Raw genomic sequence first — 13795 nt, 5'->3', positions numbered from 1 at the left:
CTTGTGCTGAGGACTTATGTCCATCTTAAGGGGGAAGAGAACATGTTTGAACAAAGTGGAGAGTGGTGAAACTCCAGTAGGGGATTCTTCATTCTCACCAAAAGATTTCAGAAGCTTACTGTTCTTTAACTCTCATGGTATGCGGATGAAAATACTGCTGTATTGAGCAACAGACTCTGTATGAGAATATTTTTTTTCAGCATGGGTTACATTTATTGTACTAGATCACTGTGGAATGCTTGGTCTGAGGCAACAATGTCTGCAGAGACCTTCAGTAACATTGTTGTTTGAGCCATGTACATTGCTGAATTTGCGTGCATTTCTTTGAAACTAAAAGCTTTCAGTGTATCTCTGTTAATGTAGTGCTCACTGATGTGATTTTGTATATCAGACATCTTGCAAGACACGTAGGTATATGGCACGTTTTCTTCTCAGTGCAGATTTCAGGTGTACAGGCAGTACAAATTATTGTACCTTGTCAGGAAGAAGCACATCCATATAGAAGTCACCTTACACAGCTGTTGGCTTCTGGCAGGGATGGAAAAAGGGAAAGAATGAACATCTGCATTTTAGAGGTCAAGTCAATAGCTGAGATCATCTCACTAAACCATTTCAGGCTTTATCTGTACTGAGTGGTCACAATGCTTTATGTAAATGAACAACACAGAGTCTCTCCGTGGTTAGAATCACCCTAGATGCCTATGTTTATCTCCCTAGCTCTGTAACTTTGTGCAACCTGAAAGTATTTTTATTCTGATTTAAGTCTGATTCCATTTGTAACTGCACTCTGGTCCACAGTGAATCCGTTCGTGGTTCAGAACAGAAAGCTACCTTCTGCTTTGAGGGGAGGCCTGTCTTCCAAGAGCTCTTGTTGCCCAGGTGGAAAAGGTGGTTGCATGGTTCCGGGCACAACAGGATTGCAGGGTCAATAAAAAAAAAAGGCACCTGTCAAGCTGGTCAGGGTATTTCATCTTTTTTTTCCACCCACATCTTACTTTATTCTCTTTTATCAGCATGATAAGATGATCACATAAGACATTTTTTTAATATCACTCTTATTCTACTTATTTTGCTTATTTCTACAATCAACAGTAAAGTTGCTCTTATATGTTCAAAGCACTCTTTCGCAGAAATGGGGGGAAAAAAACTTAGTGGGGTGTCTGTTAAGATTGCAGACTGCGTATTTTCTTCTGAAGCAGGCAAGTCCTTAGTCTTGCATAAGACTGAATCTAGATGGACTGTGTATCTGCATCTAATACTGATTTTCATACTTGGTACTAAATTTTAGTTGGGGTAAAAAAAAATCTTTCACTTCTGATGTGTAAAGCATTTGTAAATCTCAATGTAGCCCTCTGAACTGTAACAGAGTACCTACTTTAGGTAGCGTCATATGTGCTATACACATTTTCATAGGTAGGTAAATGTGTTTCTTGTCACCATCTTGACGGAGAATGTGAGATCAGACCCAAAGGTGAATTCTCTTTTGGGAGTTTTGTGTGGAGAAGTTCCTTAGTACCTGAATAAATATTAATCTGCTTAAATCATGCATTAAAGCAGCTTCCTTATACTCCAGGCTTTAACTGTAATCTTACAGAGAACAAAATCTTACAGGCCCTCTTCTACAGTCAGTCCAACTAGACCTTGAAGTGTAAGGATGCTGTGGTGCCATTTTGGCCTACATACATTGGTGAATGTTCTAGTTTTCAAACTAAGCAGTTTTGCTGAAGAACACAGAATTCAACTTCTGCAGGGAGGGAAGGCGCTTGAAATTCTTGTGTGCTTTTGTCATGGCCCCTGTTACTGTGCTGGCAAAGCAGTAATCAATCATGGGTAGCCTGAAATCCTGCCTTCTGTGTAAGCTAGCATTTGGGCAGAACTTGCAGAATGATGTTATGCGTGCCTCAGGCATTTGCAGACTGTTTAAGAGTGCTTCCAGCCCTGTTTTGCAAGTCTTTCAGATGCTTGTATTCCTGGGTTTGTGTCTTTAAAGAACATGTGAACCATATTTCAGTTTCACTCTTCCTTGATTAGTCTGTGTGCTGCATAGATGCTTTGGCCAAAAACGTTGCAAAGTAGCAGCGTGTTTGTCGGATGTTCTGAAGGAATGCATGTGAAAATTTCTCTAGAGAGAATATAGTCTAAGCACTACTGTTTACCTGCATGCTACAGCCTTCCATTTCCTTTAATAGTAGGTGGACAGCCTCTAACATGTTAGTGAAGCCTGTTAGGAAGTTTGGGAAGGAAGGTAAGTGATGATGTAAATAGGGTTTCAAGGGAACCTAGATTATGGTCACTCCACAGTAATATTCTTACAGAGGCAAGAATAGTTTGAATCTGTGTATAAAACCAGAAGGATGACAGTCAGCTAATATGTAGTTGCAAACTACTAGTAGTGCATGTTGCTTTTAAGGCAAGTGATATATAACAGGTTTGGAGAGTCAGTGAGTGGGCAAACAGGTATGCTGAGAGCATTGCAGGAAACTAAAGTTAAAAGGTCTAAGGTGTTGAGGTAGGAGAGGAGAACAGAGGCTGTTGAACCTGTGTGAGTTGATGATACTGCATTGTAGAAGCAGAGTACAGTCTCTTTAAAAATAAAGCAAACCACTCACAGATTCCCCAGCTTACAGAATAACCTGTTTTTCAGTCACAAATCAACTTCCATGGCAAAAAGCTGAAACTGGGGCCAGCAATTAGAAAGCAGCAAAACTTGTGTAAGTAAATATAAAAAATCTTGTTCATACTACAAGTATATATTGCCAATTTGTTTTTTCTTAATTATACGTTAACATTGCAAATCCTCTTTATCTGATGTAATATGTATATTGCAATTAAACTTCAGTTCTGAATTTTATGACCTCACTACTTGTGTGATGTTGGACAGTTTTGATTATAAAACTCAGGTTAGTAGCACAATACAGATAGTGTTGAGTTAAATTTAAGAGTCAAAACACTAAGTTTTTCTGCAGCTTGAATTCTGATTATTAATGAAATACATGTGAAAATGTCTTAATACTTTATTTTTTCGTTCCTTTAAAACAAGGTTCTTATGTGCATCCCAGACCTTTAGTCTTCAATCCTCCCGCACCACAGTTCCATAGTGTATGGGGTAATCAAAATACAGAGACATACATGCAGCCTCCAGCTGTAATGAGCCCAGTAACACAGTATGTTCAGGTAAGGCTGTTCATGCCACTGATTTTTTCAGTCATAATTAGATATTTTTTGAAGGTGCAAGCACATACAACTTCAGGAATATGTATTGAGATTTCAGTCTTACCATACCTGCTTGTTTTCATGTTACTTTATCGAATAAGAAGCACCCAACTTCAAACCACTTCAAAAGAATGCCAACAACTTTGAAAAATTTATTCACTGATGTGATCTCTTTATAAAAAAACAAAAGACAGGGAGATAATTTGCATTTTGGGAATGAGAAAACTGTTGAAGGTAGAACTAAGATCTAATTATGTAACAATTCTTAAGTGATCTTGTTTTTAAGTTTATCTTGACAGATACACTGCACAAATCAAATGCATCCAGATATTTAATATACTGCTGCCCTGCCTCAAAATAAACCACAAACTTTAAAATGTATTTTTTAAAACAAGTATGGAACTGGAAGTTGGCTGTAATAATTCTTTTTTCTTTTTTAATCCTCCTAGCCAAATAAATTCTTGTTTCTAAACTGCTGTTGTGTGTTTGTAAGAACACTTTGTGATGGCATCTGCTGTTAACAGCTGTGACCAGTACGTTATGCCTACAGGACATCCCTTTATTGGTACTTCAATGAGCATTTCTACTGAGGTGTAGGCAGAGTACTTCTGGCCTTGTTATGAGTCCTGTCCTGTGAATAGAAGGGTTTCCAAATTATAGTTTCTTCCTGTATTAACCCTGTATGATATGGCAATACAACAGAACAATATTAATTGCAAACTGATTCTGTTTTGTATATTTTCTTAAGCAAATGAAGATGAGCAGACTGCAGTGACTCACAAATACTTCTTTTCTAAGGCAGGGAGCTTGATAGTAATACTCTTGCTGATTCTCTATTGGGACAGCGAAATAGCATAGGAGGACCTGGTCTCTTAAATGCTGGGATGTGCCTTAACTATTAGCTGAAGAAGCTGAGAAGGTTCCGGGTTAACACTGTGTGTCAAAATACTTGCAGAGAAGAAATGCTTGGAAACTTTCTGAATTGTAATACTTGGCTTGCCTTTGACTTAAAAAACCGATCCTCAGGCAATAGTCCATTATTTCATGGTAGTTGGTCTGTTTCGGGTCTACTTTAGAAAGTTCATGAGGGGAGTTGTACTTCTGAAACAACTTAAAGATCAGCTACAAGCAGATGTGGGATTTTTAGATATGTAATAGTTTAGAATTCCACTTGAGATTTTTAGTGCCTGAAGTGCTGAAGCGCCATGGTAAATCTGTAAAGTTGCTTTTAAATAATTAAGCTAGTCTAAAACAGGAATTGAAGTAATAATGTGACTACATATTTCTAAAAATGTGCTTCTGACTTCATAAATACCTTTACAAATATCTTTTTATCTTGCTTCAAAGTTGTGTTTTTAAAAAAGCTTTATTTTGCAGACATACCCATACAGTTCACCGGCTGTATTGATACAGCAGCAAGTCCCTGTAGGATATCAGCCAGCCTACAACTATCAGGTATGTAATTCTTAAGTAGCAACAGAAAGGGTGTTTGATACCTGGCAAGACTTGAATGGAATGAACAGTGTTAACCAGAGTTTTATCTTTCTGTGTTTCTTTTTCTGTGAGTTCTGTTTCTCTTCAGCTCCTGCTTCATGGGGGCGGGGGGGGGAAACCCCAAACAAAATTGGTGATATTTTTATTCTAATACATAAATAACTTTGCATATTCTTTTTTAGTTTGATTTTTTTAAAATATGCAATGATAAAACAACTTCCAAATTAGCAAAACTTACATGGATCAGTAATACTTTTTCCTCAGTGGGAAGGAGCTTTGCATTTGTACATGCTGTAGTGTGGGCAGTTGATGTTAGTTACTTAAAACTGAATCACTGAGTCATATTAGACGATATAAATATGGGATGTATATAGAGAGGGGATGTGCTCTTGAGCTCTAAAAATGCCTGGGAAGGCATTTAGCTGATAGTGATTTTTTTGAACTCATAAGTGAAATGTGTGAGTGAGTCCTGTTATTGAAACTAAACTAGAAGTAGTTTAGTAACTGGAAATAACTAGAGGTTGAGATGTTTTCAGTGTGGCTGATATGATTCCCCTTATTTTCCTGATCTTTAAAAATCTTATTTTAATTTTTTTAAACTTGGAATGAGAAGAGTAAGGAGGTAATTGAATTCGTGGATGAACTTGTGCTAAACACTGTGAGGTACATGTGAAAAAGCTATCTTGCTGGACAGAAGAATGTGAACTACTGTTTAATGAAAAATCCAGACACGAAATGTTATAAATGCTTTTAAAGAGCAGTTAACTTGCCTGTGTTGGAAATGAATGAATAAAAGCTGGTTCTTGTCCAATTCTTGTTTAAGGTTCAACCACAATGGCTTGCTGGGGAGCAAAGAAATTACGTTATGCCTCCGGTAAGTCTACCAATTTAAACTTTTGGAATTTTGTCTTCTCCGTTAGCACACTATTCTGAAAACTTGATACTTTAAAAAAAAAATCAAACTGTTGTTTTGGATCGGTATGTAATCTGGTCTATACAAATCTGTAGCTGCTGACAGAGTAGGTAATTGTTTAGGACTTCCTACTGACATGGTGCTTTTTTTAGGAGCTGCCTGGCAAAACAGAACTGCCTGTTTTATGGTGTTATTCCATATGTTTTGGTCACAGAATTCTGGAACTTCAACATGTACAGAACTGGTTTTTCATGAAAAGTTGAAAGAAAATTAAGTGGTGACCTGATGCACAATCCTGAGTCATAAAAATCTGTTTAATATTACTGTTCATTGTTCCAAACCTTTTTAAAAGTTAAAAAGCCTCAAAATACTCTGCTTTGGAAATACTGATTACTTTTTTTTGGCTCCTTTCAACTGTTTTTTTTTTTTAAATGATTTGCCAGTCTGCTACAAACTGTAGATGGTGCTGATGGCTTCTAAAGAAATTACTTGTTTTCTGTGACATCCACAAGAGAGGAAAAAATGCTGTGTATTTCTTTAACAGTTTTGGAACTTAAACTTGCATCTTCGGCATTTCTATGTTCTTTAGGTATAATGTTGTATTTATTGAATACGGCTTCTATTAGGTATTTAAAAGCTGTAATACTTAATTTTCTTCTGAACAGTATTTCTTTCAGGCTAATTCCCAGCAGATGTCTGTATAATGTGTGGAAGGTAAATGGGGGGGGTGTGTGTGTGTATGGAGAAAATGGAACTTTATGTGTGTATAGGTTGTTGCCTGCATGCATCTGATAACTCTGTCTCTGATCATATTAGAAAAATACTTTATTCCTGCTCACTTCCAGTCATGTGTACTAAGCTTTACTTAGAGCTTCTCAGTAGAGAAGCAGCCTTTTTTTTTTTTAATGGGGAGTCTGTATTTCTGTTGGTGAGAATTATCTTTGCTTTACTGGGGGAAGAAACGGACTCAAAAGAGTTCAGAAGTCACTAGAATACTGATTACCCTGTTGGCTTGAAATAATTTTTGTTGAATAACATCCATGAACATGAACCAGCTGCAGTATATCTATTAGCAATTAAATGGTAGCAAGACAAAGAGTTTTTAGAGTAGGTGTGCATGATGGTTCTCATTAGACATTTTAAGCTTGATTACTTACTGCAGATTGATTGCTTGCAAGCCGACAACTTTTCTGGAACTATCTTGGTTAAGCGACGTTGTCATGCTTTACGGACTCAAAAGAGGACAGGCACATAAGGAGATAGGAAACTTCATCCTTCAGTCTACTGCTTTATTATCTACCTATTTGTTTGGTGGATAATCGTAATTTCCATTCATAAATGGAATGCCCCAGTTGCGATGAGGTCAGATATGAAATACCTTTTGATGGTTAGGGATGGTGCGCAGAAAGAAATAGTCTGCTAACCCTCTAGGCTTCCGTATCTCACGATATTGCCAGTTTGAAATGACAGTGCAGTGTTCAGGGGCTTTTGGGAGTGTCAGGTGGTACACCTTGTAGTTGCTGTGAGTAATCACAAATAACATCTTTAAGAGTGATGTTGCAAGAAACTGAAAACTACAGTCAAGTCTGGGTAAATGTGACTACTTTGGGGGGGAGTTGATAAATTCACCCCTGAAAAGTGAGAATGCTTAAACCTGACATAGAAATCCTGGTAAAATTAGCTGTAAAGCCTACCAGTCCTCTCTGGAAAGATCTTTCCATAAAGAGTAACTGCTTTATCAGGCTCTTTGCTATTGTGATTAAACCCTTCATTGGATTGCCAATTGCAACACTGCACTGTAAGCAGAGGGAAGTGGGGAGTGTTTTGGTTTTGTGTTGTTTTTTTTTTTTAAAGGCTGTAAAATGTCTTTTGCTTTTCTAGACCATTTTACATCTTAAAATATAGTATATTAGCATGAAGGAAGCTTAAAATAAGAAAGAAACTGTACAGAGAAAAGCAACTTCTTGGAAGGGCGGTGATGGTAGATGTTTTGGTTCCCCCTCCTTCATTTGATTTTGGTGTTTAATCTCTTGAATTTTCTTGCTGGTTGTCTCAAATTCTCAGTGAACGCCTTTATTGCTCAATATGCTTGACAGCAAAAGCCATACATGGAGGAAGTAGGTTGAGGAGCTGATCTCAAGAGTGATTACAGTGGGGAGAAGAGACACTAACTAGAATATATCCTCTTTGGAAGGAAGTAGAACTGTCTTGATAGAACATTGTACAGCATTTTCCCCACTTGTGAAACTTTTATCAAAAGCGTGAAGATAAAGTGGTGGTGAGGACCAATGACAGCACAACTGTGCCTGTTTGCCCAGCGTTACTGAAACACTGCAATATTTAAAAAACTATACAGGTTTATACTTCAGTAAGCTATCACTGCACTGAGGATCCAGAACTTATACAGACAGAATGTGTTGTCCCAGAGCCCACACAGTCGTCTACTAACAGTCCACAGAAGGTAAGTACTTTCTCAAAGCTTTAATGTTTTTTGTCATAAATACTATTCCCAGAAACTTGCATGTGAGGATTACATGAAGAGGGTCTCTGACCAGTATCATAGAAATTAAGGTTAGAGCAACTGGCTAAAGTAGCAACTCAATCCACTGTGTCCAATGTCTGTGTATAACTTCAGCAGCCTCACATGTTTCCTTGAAACTATTAGTAGTGCTTGTCTGTAGTGCTGAGGTCTGTATAAAATACGTGTTCTACTTCATTAAGTACAATAATGTTTTTAAGTGACAAGGCTTTACTTAATCTGCTGAGAATTACAAGGGGAATTGCAGGTACTAAAAAAGGTTAGATAGCACTGCCTGCTGTCTTACACAGATTTATTTTAAGCTTCAAGCATCTGAATCGGTAATGTTTTACTCCCTTCTTCACTTTCTTTTGTGGAAGGTGACCCCAGTTTAGCCAACAGTTGACTCTGAATTGAATTTTCTAATTGAGACTTCATTTTTCATCTGTCAGCCTATTCCCCAACTGAACTGGTGTGTCATTGGTCAGAACTGTTACGTTGTTAACATCTAAGGGTGATAATCAGTTAGCAAGATTAAAAGATGTAAAAAAAAAAAAAAAAGACAAAATGCTCAGGGAGCATAACGTAGTTGAGAGGAATCCTGAATGCAGAGTAAACCCTGTGACATGCTTTCATCGCTAGTAGTGGCCTAACTAAGAAAATCAGTATTGTTGTAGATGTACCTATAACTGTATTTCAGAAGTCTGTGGACAGGAGCATACAAACAGTAGTATCCTGTTTGTTTAATCCTGAGAACCGTTTGAGGAACACCTTTGTATCACAAGAAGACTACTTCAAGGTACGTAGTGAAAGCAAAATTAAATCCCTAGAACACAGCTCACCTTCAGTTTGTTCACCTACAGGTACCATAAAGATGAAGGGATGCCATTTGAATTTTTTCTTGTACGTACTCTCAGATGTATGGGTTTGGCTCTCAGTTGCTTAATGCTGGAAACAAGTGCTGAAATTGGGTTCAGTGGGTTTAAGCAAAACTGCATAAAAAAATTGCTGAACAGTCAGCTTGTGGATATTTAGAGCATGAGACTGGCTAATCACTTCTCAATAACAAATTGCTGAAAGGGCAGTGGGTTACTCCCTAGTTTTACATCCTAGGGGATGTTGGGTTCGAGCCGTGGTAGTCTTTACACCAGTGAACTGCCACTGTGGATGGTGGCTCTCCATACTTTGTGTAAAATACCTATGCTTTAACCAATAAACTGTAGTCCAGGTTGGTAGCTGGTAACGGTATTTTTGCTGTATGCGTTCAGTCTTCGTAGGACTGCAGTTTCTGATTACACTCCAAGCAGTGTTTAACTTTTGGTTTTTATTAATGTTATATTTAAGACTTTGCTTCCTTTTTTCAAAGGACAGACATGTGACCTAGGCATATGTACTCTGAAGCAGGAATACAGAGGCTGTATTTATCAGTTTTGGAGGGTGTTAAATAGAGTATAAAGGTCTTGAGATAACTTTCATGAAAATTCAGTTGCCTCATTCTGATTATTAGCTAGAAAAATTTTTTCCTGTCTTCTCTTATCCCGTTCCAGGAGAGGAAGGCGCATCACTTCAGAAAAGGAAGAGCAGTACTCAAAAGTGTTTGATCAACAAAGACTTCAAAGTATCTAAATTCATTAACTTGATGTTACTACAGTTCAGTTTAGCAATACACGCAGCATAACAGTTTTCAAAAAGTTGCTTCCAGTTGAAGTTTGTGTTCTTGTTCTGCCTGTTCCAATACAGTTTGTTTTGCTTGAGTAGTTTGAAGTTTAAAGTTGTAATAGTTGACAAACTTCCAGGTTTTATTAATTGTTTGCATGCTTCTTCTGATAACTAACTGAAATGTTAAAGAGTTTGTATGAGAAAAACACTCTCAGTTTGTTTGCTGCATGTGGATTTTCTTCTGAGCTTTAAGGTACAGTTTGCATGTTACACTTAGTTTTTCTTAAACCACAATTTAAGTGACTAACACTGACCAGTTACCTCTTGCAGTTTAGAAATGGAAGCAGTTACTTGCCTAAGAGGTTGTATTTTAAAATGGAGTTCTTAATCAGTGGAACAGAAGACATCAAGTTGTAACTCAACTGAAGCCCTTTAAGTCCTGGTTGTCTTTAAGCTACATAATCAAATGTGGTTATATTCATTAATGACAGTTTATGTACCTGCAGTCTTGAGCATCATTATTAGTTTTGGGAAAGTAATTAAGAGAATCCTAAAATTCCAATATGTAACTTAAGATGCAAGAACGTAATTAGCTGTATTGGCTACTCAGTAGAGTGTGCTTTTTTTACTTGAAAAATTTTAGCAATACCTGTATGTTAAAATTGTGAGGAAAATACTGCATTTAAAATATGTCTTTGTGTGATGCAAACTGTTAATCAAAGAGTATATGTAAGCTTATTTTAATAATTATGTAGATTTTAGTCGTGTGTTTTGAAACAATTAAAATAAATTTTTATTTTGACTTGGCTTCTGAAACTTCTAGTGACGCGCTAATATAACAGTAATTAATTTTTATGCTACCTTGAGAAAGTCATACAGCATAATAAAGATTTGTTGAAGCTATTGAAGATTTATTATCCTATATGAGAATTCCACTTACTATAAATTCATGGTAAACAACCTTGATTTTGTAGTAGTTAGCTGCAGCTTTGAAAGAGTAGAACTGAGGACTGTATTGAGTCTTGCATATATGTTGTGTTTTAGTTTGCTTTTCTTCTCCTACTCCCAACACGTCAACCTCTCTAGACTGAAAATGAAATCATGCCTCTTTTTTTGAGAATGTATACATGAGTTTGAATAGGATTGCATGTCCTGCTTCAAATTTCTGGAAGGTTTAGAAGTAGTAACGGCCTAAAAGGGGCTTACCCAGATGTAGAGGTTAGTCAAATGTGTGATGTCAGGGGAACTGAGTTGCTACTGACCTGCACATTTAAGGGAATATGGCTGCAGCATAAAAAATGCCTAAGGACTGCTTCTCAGGAGTGTTCTGGATAGAATGTTAAGGGGGGGTAGGGTGGGAGGAGAGGGAAATAGAAATAATGCTTTTTGCAGAATTGTACCGGTGTTCTGATAATACAAATTGATCTGAAAAAGCCAAGCTGATAACCTGTTCTCTGCTCAGACTGTTCCATGTCTCTAAAGATAACTGTGTTAAGTGGTCCCATAATACCAATTTGCCATGTTTTTCCCAGACTACTGTTTTAAAGATAGTAGCTTGATTATACTTTACTTCTGTGTTACCAGCTTCTTTATAAGTGTTCTTTTTAATCTTACACAGTTAAACTCAATGGTTTTTAAAAAAGAATAAATCTAGAGTTTTCTGACTATCAGGAACCTTTCCTTTGCAACTTTGAAGTACCTAAACAGCCTTCTCGGGCTGTTAAAGCTGTGATGCCAGTTTATTGATAAAGGTAATTGTTTCTTTGCAAATGGGAACTTCATTTTCGCTTAATGTTCTAGTTGGCTTGATTGCCCTGGAATGTATTTGAGGCTTTATGCTGTAGCTATAAGAAAACACAAAGTGTCTGTCTATAGTTCTCATTGAAGAGTCTCAACACCAAAAGAAGAGATAAAACAGAAGATATCTTCATTGAGTGCATATTTTATGTTTATTTGACCAAGTGTTACTCGTAGGACCATCTGGTGAGCGAGTTGATTGTTCAGTATGTTTGAGATGGTGGTGCTAGATATGAACTGTTCTTACAAGCATGCTGAGAAGGCTTATCACAGTGAAATGCATAGCCCAGGCCTTATGACTGCCATTTATTTTCTCTTCCATTAGATCATGTTGTGCTGGTTTCGTTAGCCATTTCACACCCGTAGGAAACTAATTTTTTTATTCCCATCTGGGAACTGTACACTTTGTGGCATATGCCAGTAAAAGTAACAAGTTATAACTAAGAACATGCATTTTTAGTGTTCTTTTGAAGTACCCTATAAGCATAACACAAAAACAGTAGGTAAATCTCTTTTGTGGTGCATTCAGAAAGTTGAAACATCTGTTTAATATGGCTGTAGCTGAAGGCATTTCCAAAATAGGTACACAGTTGGAGCTTCTTGCAAATTTGTACCTCTCGTATTATTAAATCAAGTGGACTGTGTTAATTGCGTAGGCTGTAGTGAGGTCTTGTGGATCTGCCTTCGCTTGCACAGAGCACATACATTGTGTGTGTGACCCAAGAGCATGCAAGTCTCCTTTAAATAATAAGACAGTGTTTTGTCAAAAGAAACAATTGTTTAGACAAGATAGCAAAACACAATGCTTGCATTTACTTTGTATTATAGAACTATGACACTTGTTTCACGGTTCTTGCTTCAAGTGTCCCAGTGAGCTGCTTGATGCTGTGGCCTTTTCATACTCTCTTTACAAGCTTTGCCATTTGACAGAAGCATTCTTGGAATGAGACAGCCAGCCAGATGGTGGTGTTGGATCTCCATTAGAATGGTTGTCTGGCACAAACACTAATTCCCTGTCAAAGTGGAAATTTTTTTTTTTCCTTCTAGGTATTTGTGTGCTAAACCAAGATGCTAAATTTTCTCTTACGTGAAGGTGATCTGATCTTTGAATGTTACAAAGGAACAAAAGGATTTTCCCTTAATTGTATTTCATGAGATTTTCTTTTGCATGCCTCAGTGGAAAAGAATTTAAGTCCCCTAACAGGTATACAGTCTATATTCTTTGCAGGAATGACTTCGTAGACCAGTATTTTAGGATAGATGTTGTATAACTTAAAAGCCTCAATGTCTGCCACTTTCAATGTAGCTGAGAAAGTTTAAAAAAAAAAAAAAAAAATCCAGGCTACAAACAGTAAGTATCAGGGTTTCTCCAGATGATATGTTCATCTCAAGAAAAAGCTTAAGTAGCTTTACAACCTAGATGGATTCATATTTCATACTTTGTCATTCCTACTCTAAAGTTTATGGTGAACTTCACTTTAAACTTTCTTGGGGGGCTGGGGGTGATGGTGGTGGGTGGGGTGTGACACACTATCCCTGTAACTTTTTAAAGAAAGAAGGCACCAGCTGAGTTTATGAAGTTGTTTATGTTGCCCTGGTGCCTGTTGTGGTTTTAGCTGCTGTGAATAAAATCAGAGTTTTTTTGCAGTAGTGTGAACTTCTGTGTACTTGCCTTTGAGGAGGATATTAAGGCAGGTGATAGAATAATGAATCATAGAATCATTTCAGTTGGAAAAGACCTTTGAAATCATCAAGCCCAACTGTTAACCTAATACTACCCCATCTAGCACTAAATCATGTGTTTTAAATACCTCCAGGGATAGTGACTCGATCACTTCCTGGGCAGCCTGTTCCAATACTTGACAACCCTTTAAGTGAAGCAATTTTTCTAATGCCTGACCTAAACCTGCCCTGGTGCAACTTCAGGCAGTTTGCTCTTCTCCTATTGCCTGTTACTTGAGAGAAGAGACTGATACTCACCTTGCTACAACCTCCTTTCAGGTAATTGTAGATCATGATGAGGTCTCCCCTCAGCCTCCTTTTCTCCAGGCTAAATAGCCCCAGTTCCCTCCGTTGCTCCTTACAAGGCTTGTTCTTTACACCCTGCACCAGTTTTTGTTCTCCTTTGGACGTGCTCCAGCACATCAAAGTCTTTCCTATAGTGAGGGGCCCAAAATTGAACACAGTATTTGAGGTGGAGC

General features: G+C 37.4%; 1 protein-coding gene across 2 annotated transcripts in view; it reads left to right on the top strand.

Moving 5' to 3' along the window:
- Positions 1 to 10468, top strand: part of DAZL (deleted in azoospermia like) — a 48362-nt gene extending 37894 nt beyond the window's left edge. For both annotated transcript variants that reach the window (XM_063323908.1, XM_063323907.1), the window contains 7 exons: positions 2645 to 2711; positions 3041 to 3174; positions 4591 to 4668; positions 5531 to 5581; positions 7977 to 8081; positions 8839 to 8937; positions 9686 to 10468. In XM_063323908.1, coding sequence (XP_063179978.1) covers positions 2645 to 2711; positions 3041 to 3174; positions 4591 to 4668; positions 5531 to 5581; positions 7977 to 8081; positions 8839 to 8937; positions 9686 to 9739 — 588 coding nt within the window. In that variant the 3' untranslated portion in view covers positions 9740 to 10468. The remainder of the gene's footprint in view (positions 1 to 2644; positions 2712 to 3040; positions 3175 to 4590; positions 4669 to 5530; positions 5582 to 7976; positions 8082 to 8838; positions 8938 to 9685) is intronic.
- The last annotated feature ends 3327 nt before the right edge of the window (positions 10469 to 13795 follow it).

Source organism: Chroicocephalus ridibundus, chromosome 2, assembly GCF_963924245.1.
Source record: "Chroicocephalus ridibundus chromosome 2, bChrRid1.1, whole genome shotgun sequence".
NCBI lineage: Eukaryota > Metazoa > Chordata > Aves > Charadriiformes > Laridae > Chroicocephalus > Chroicocephalus ridibundus.
Note: the sequence above shows the minus strand (reverse complement) of the source record. Positions and strands in the feature narration are given on the sequence as shown.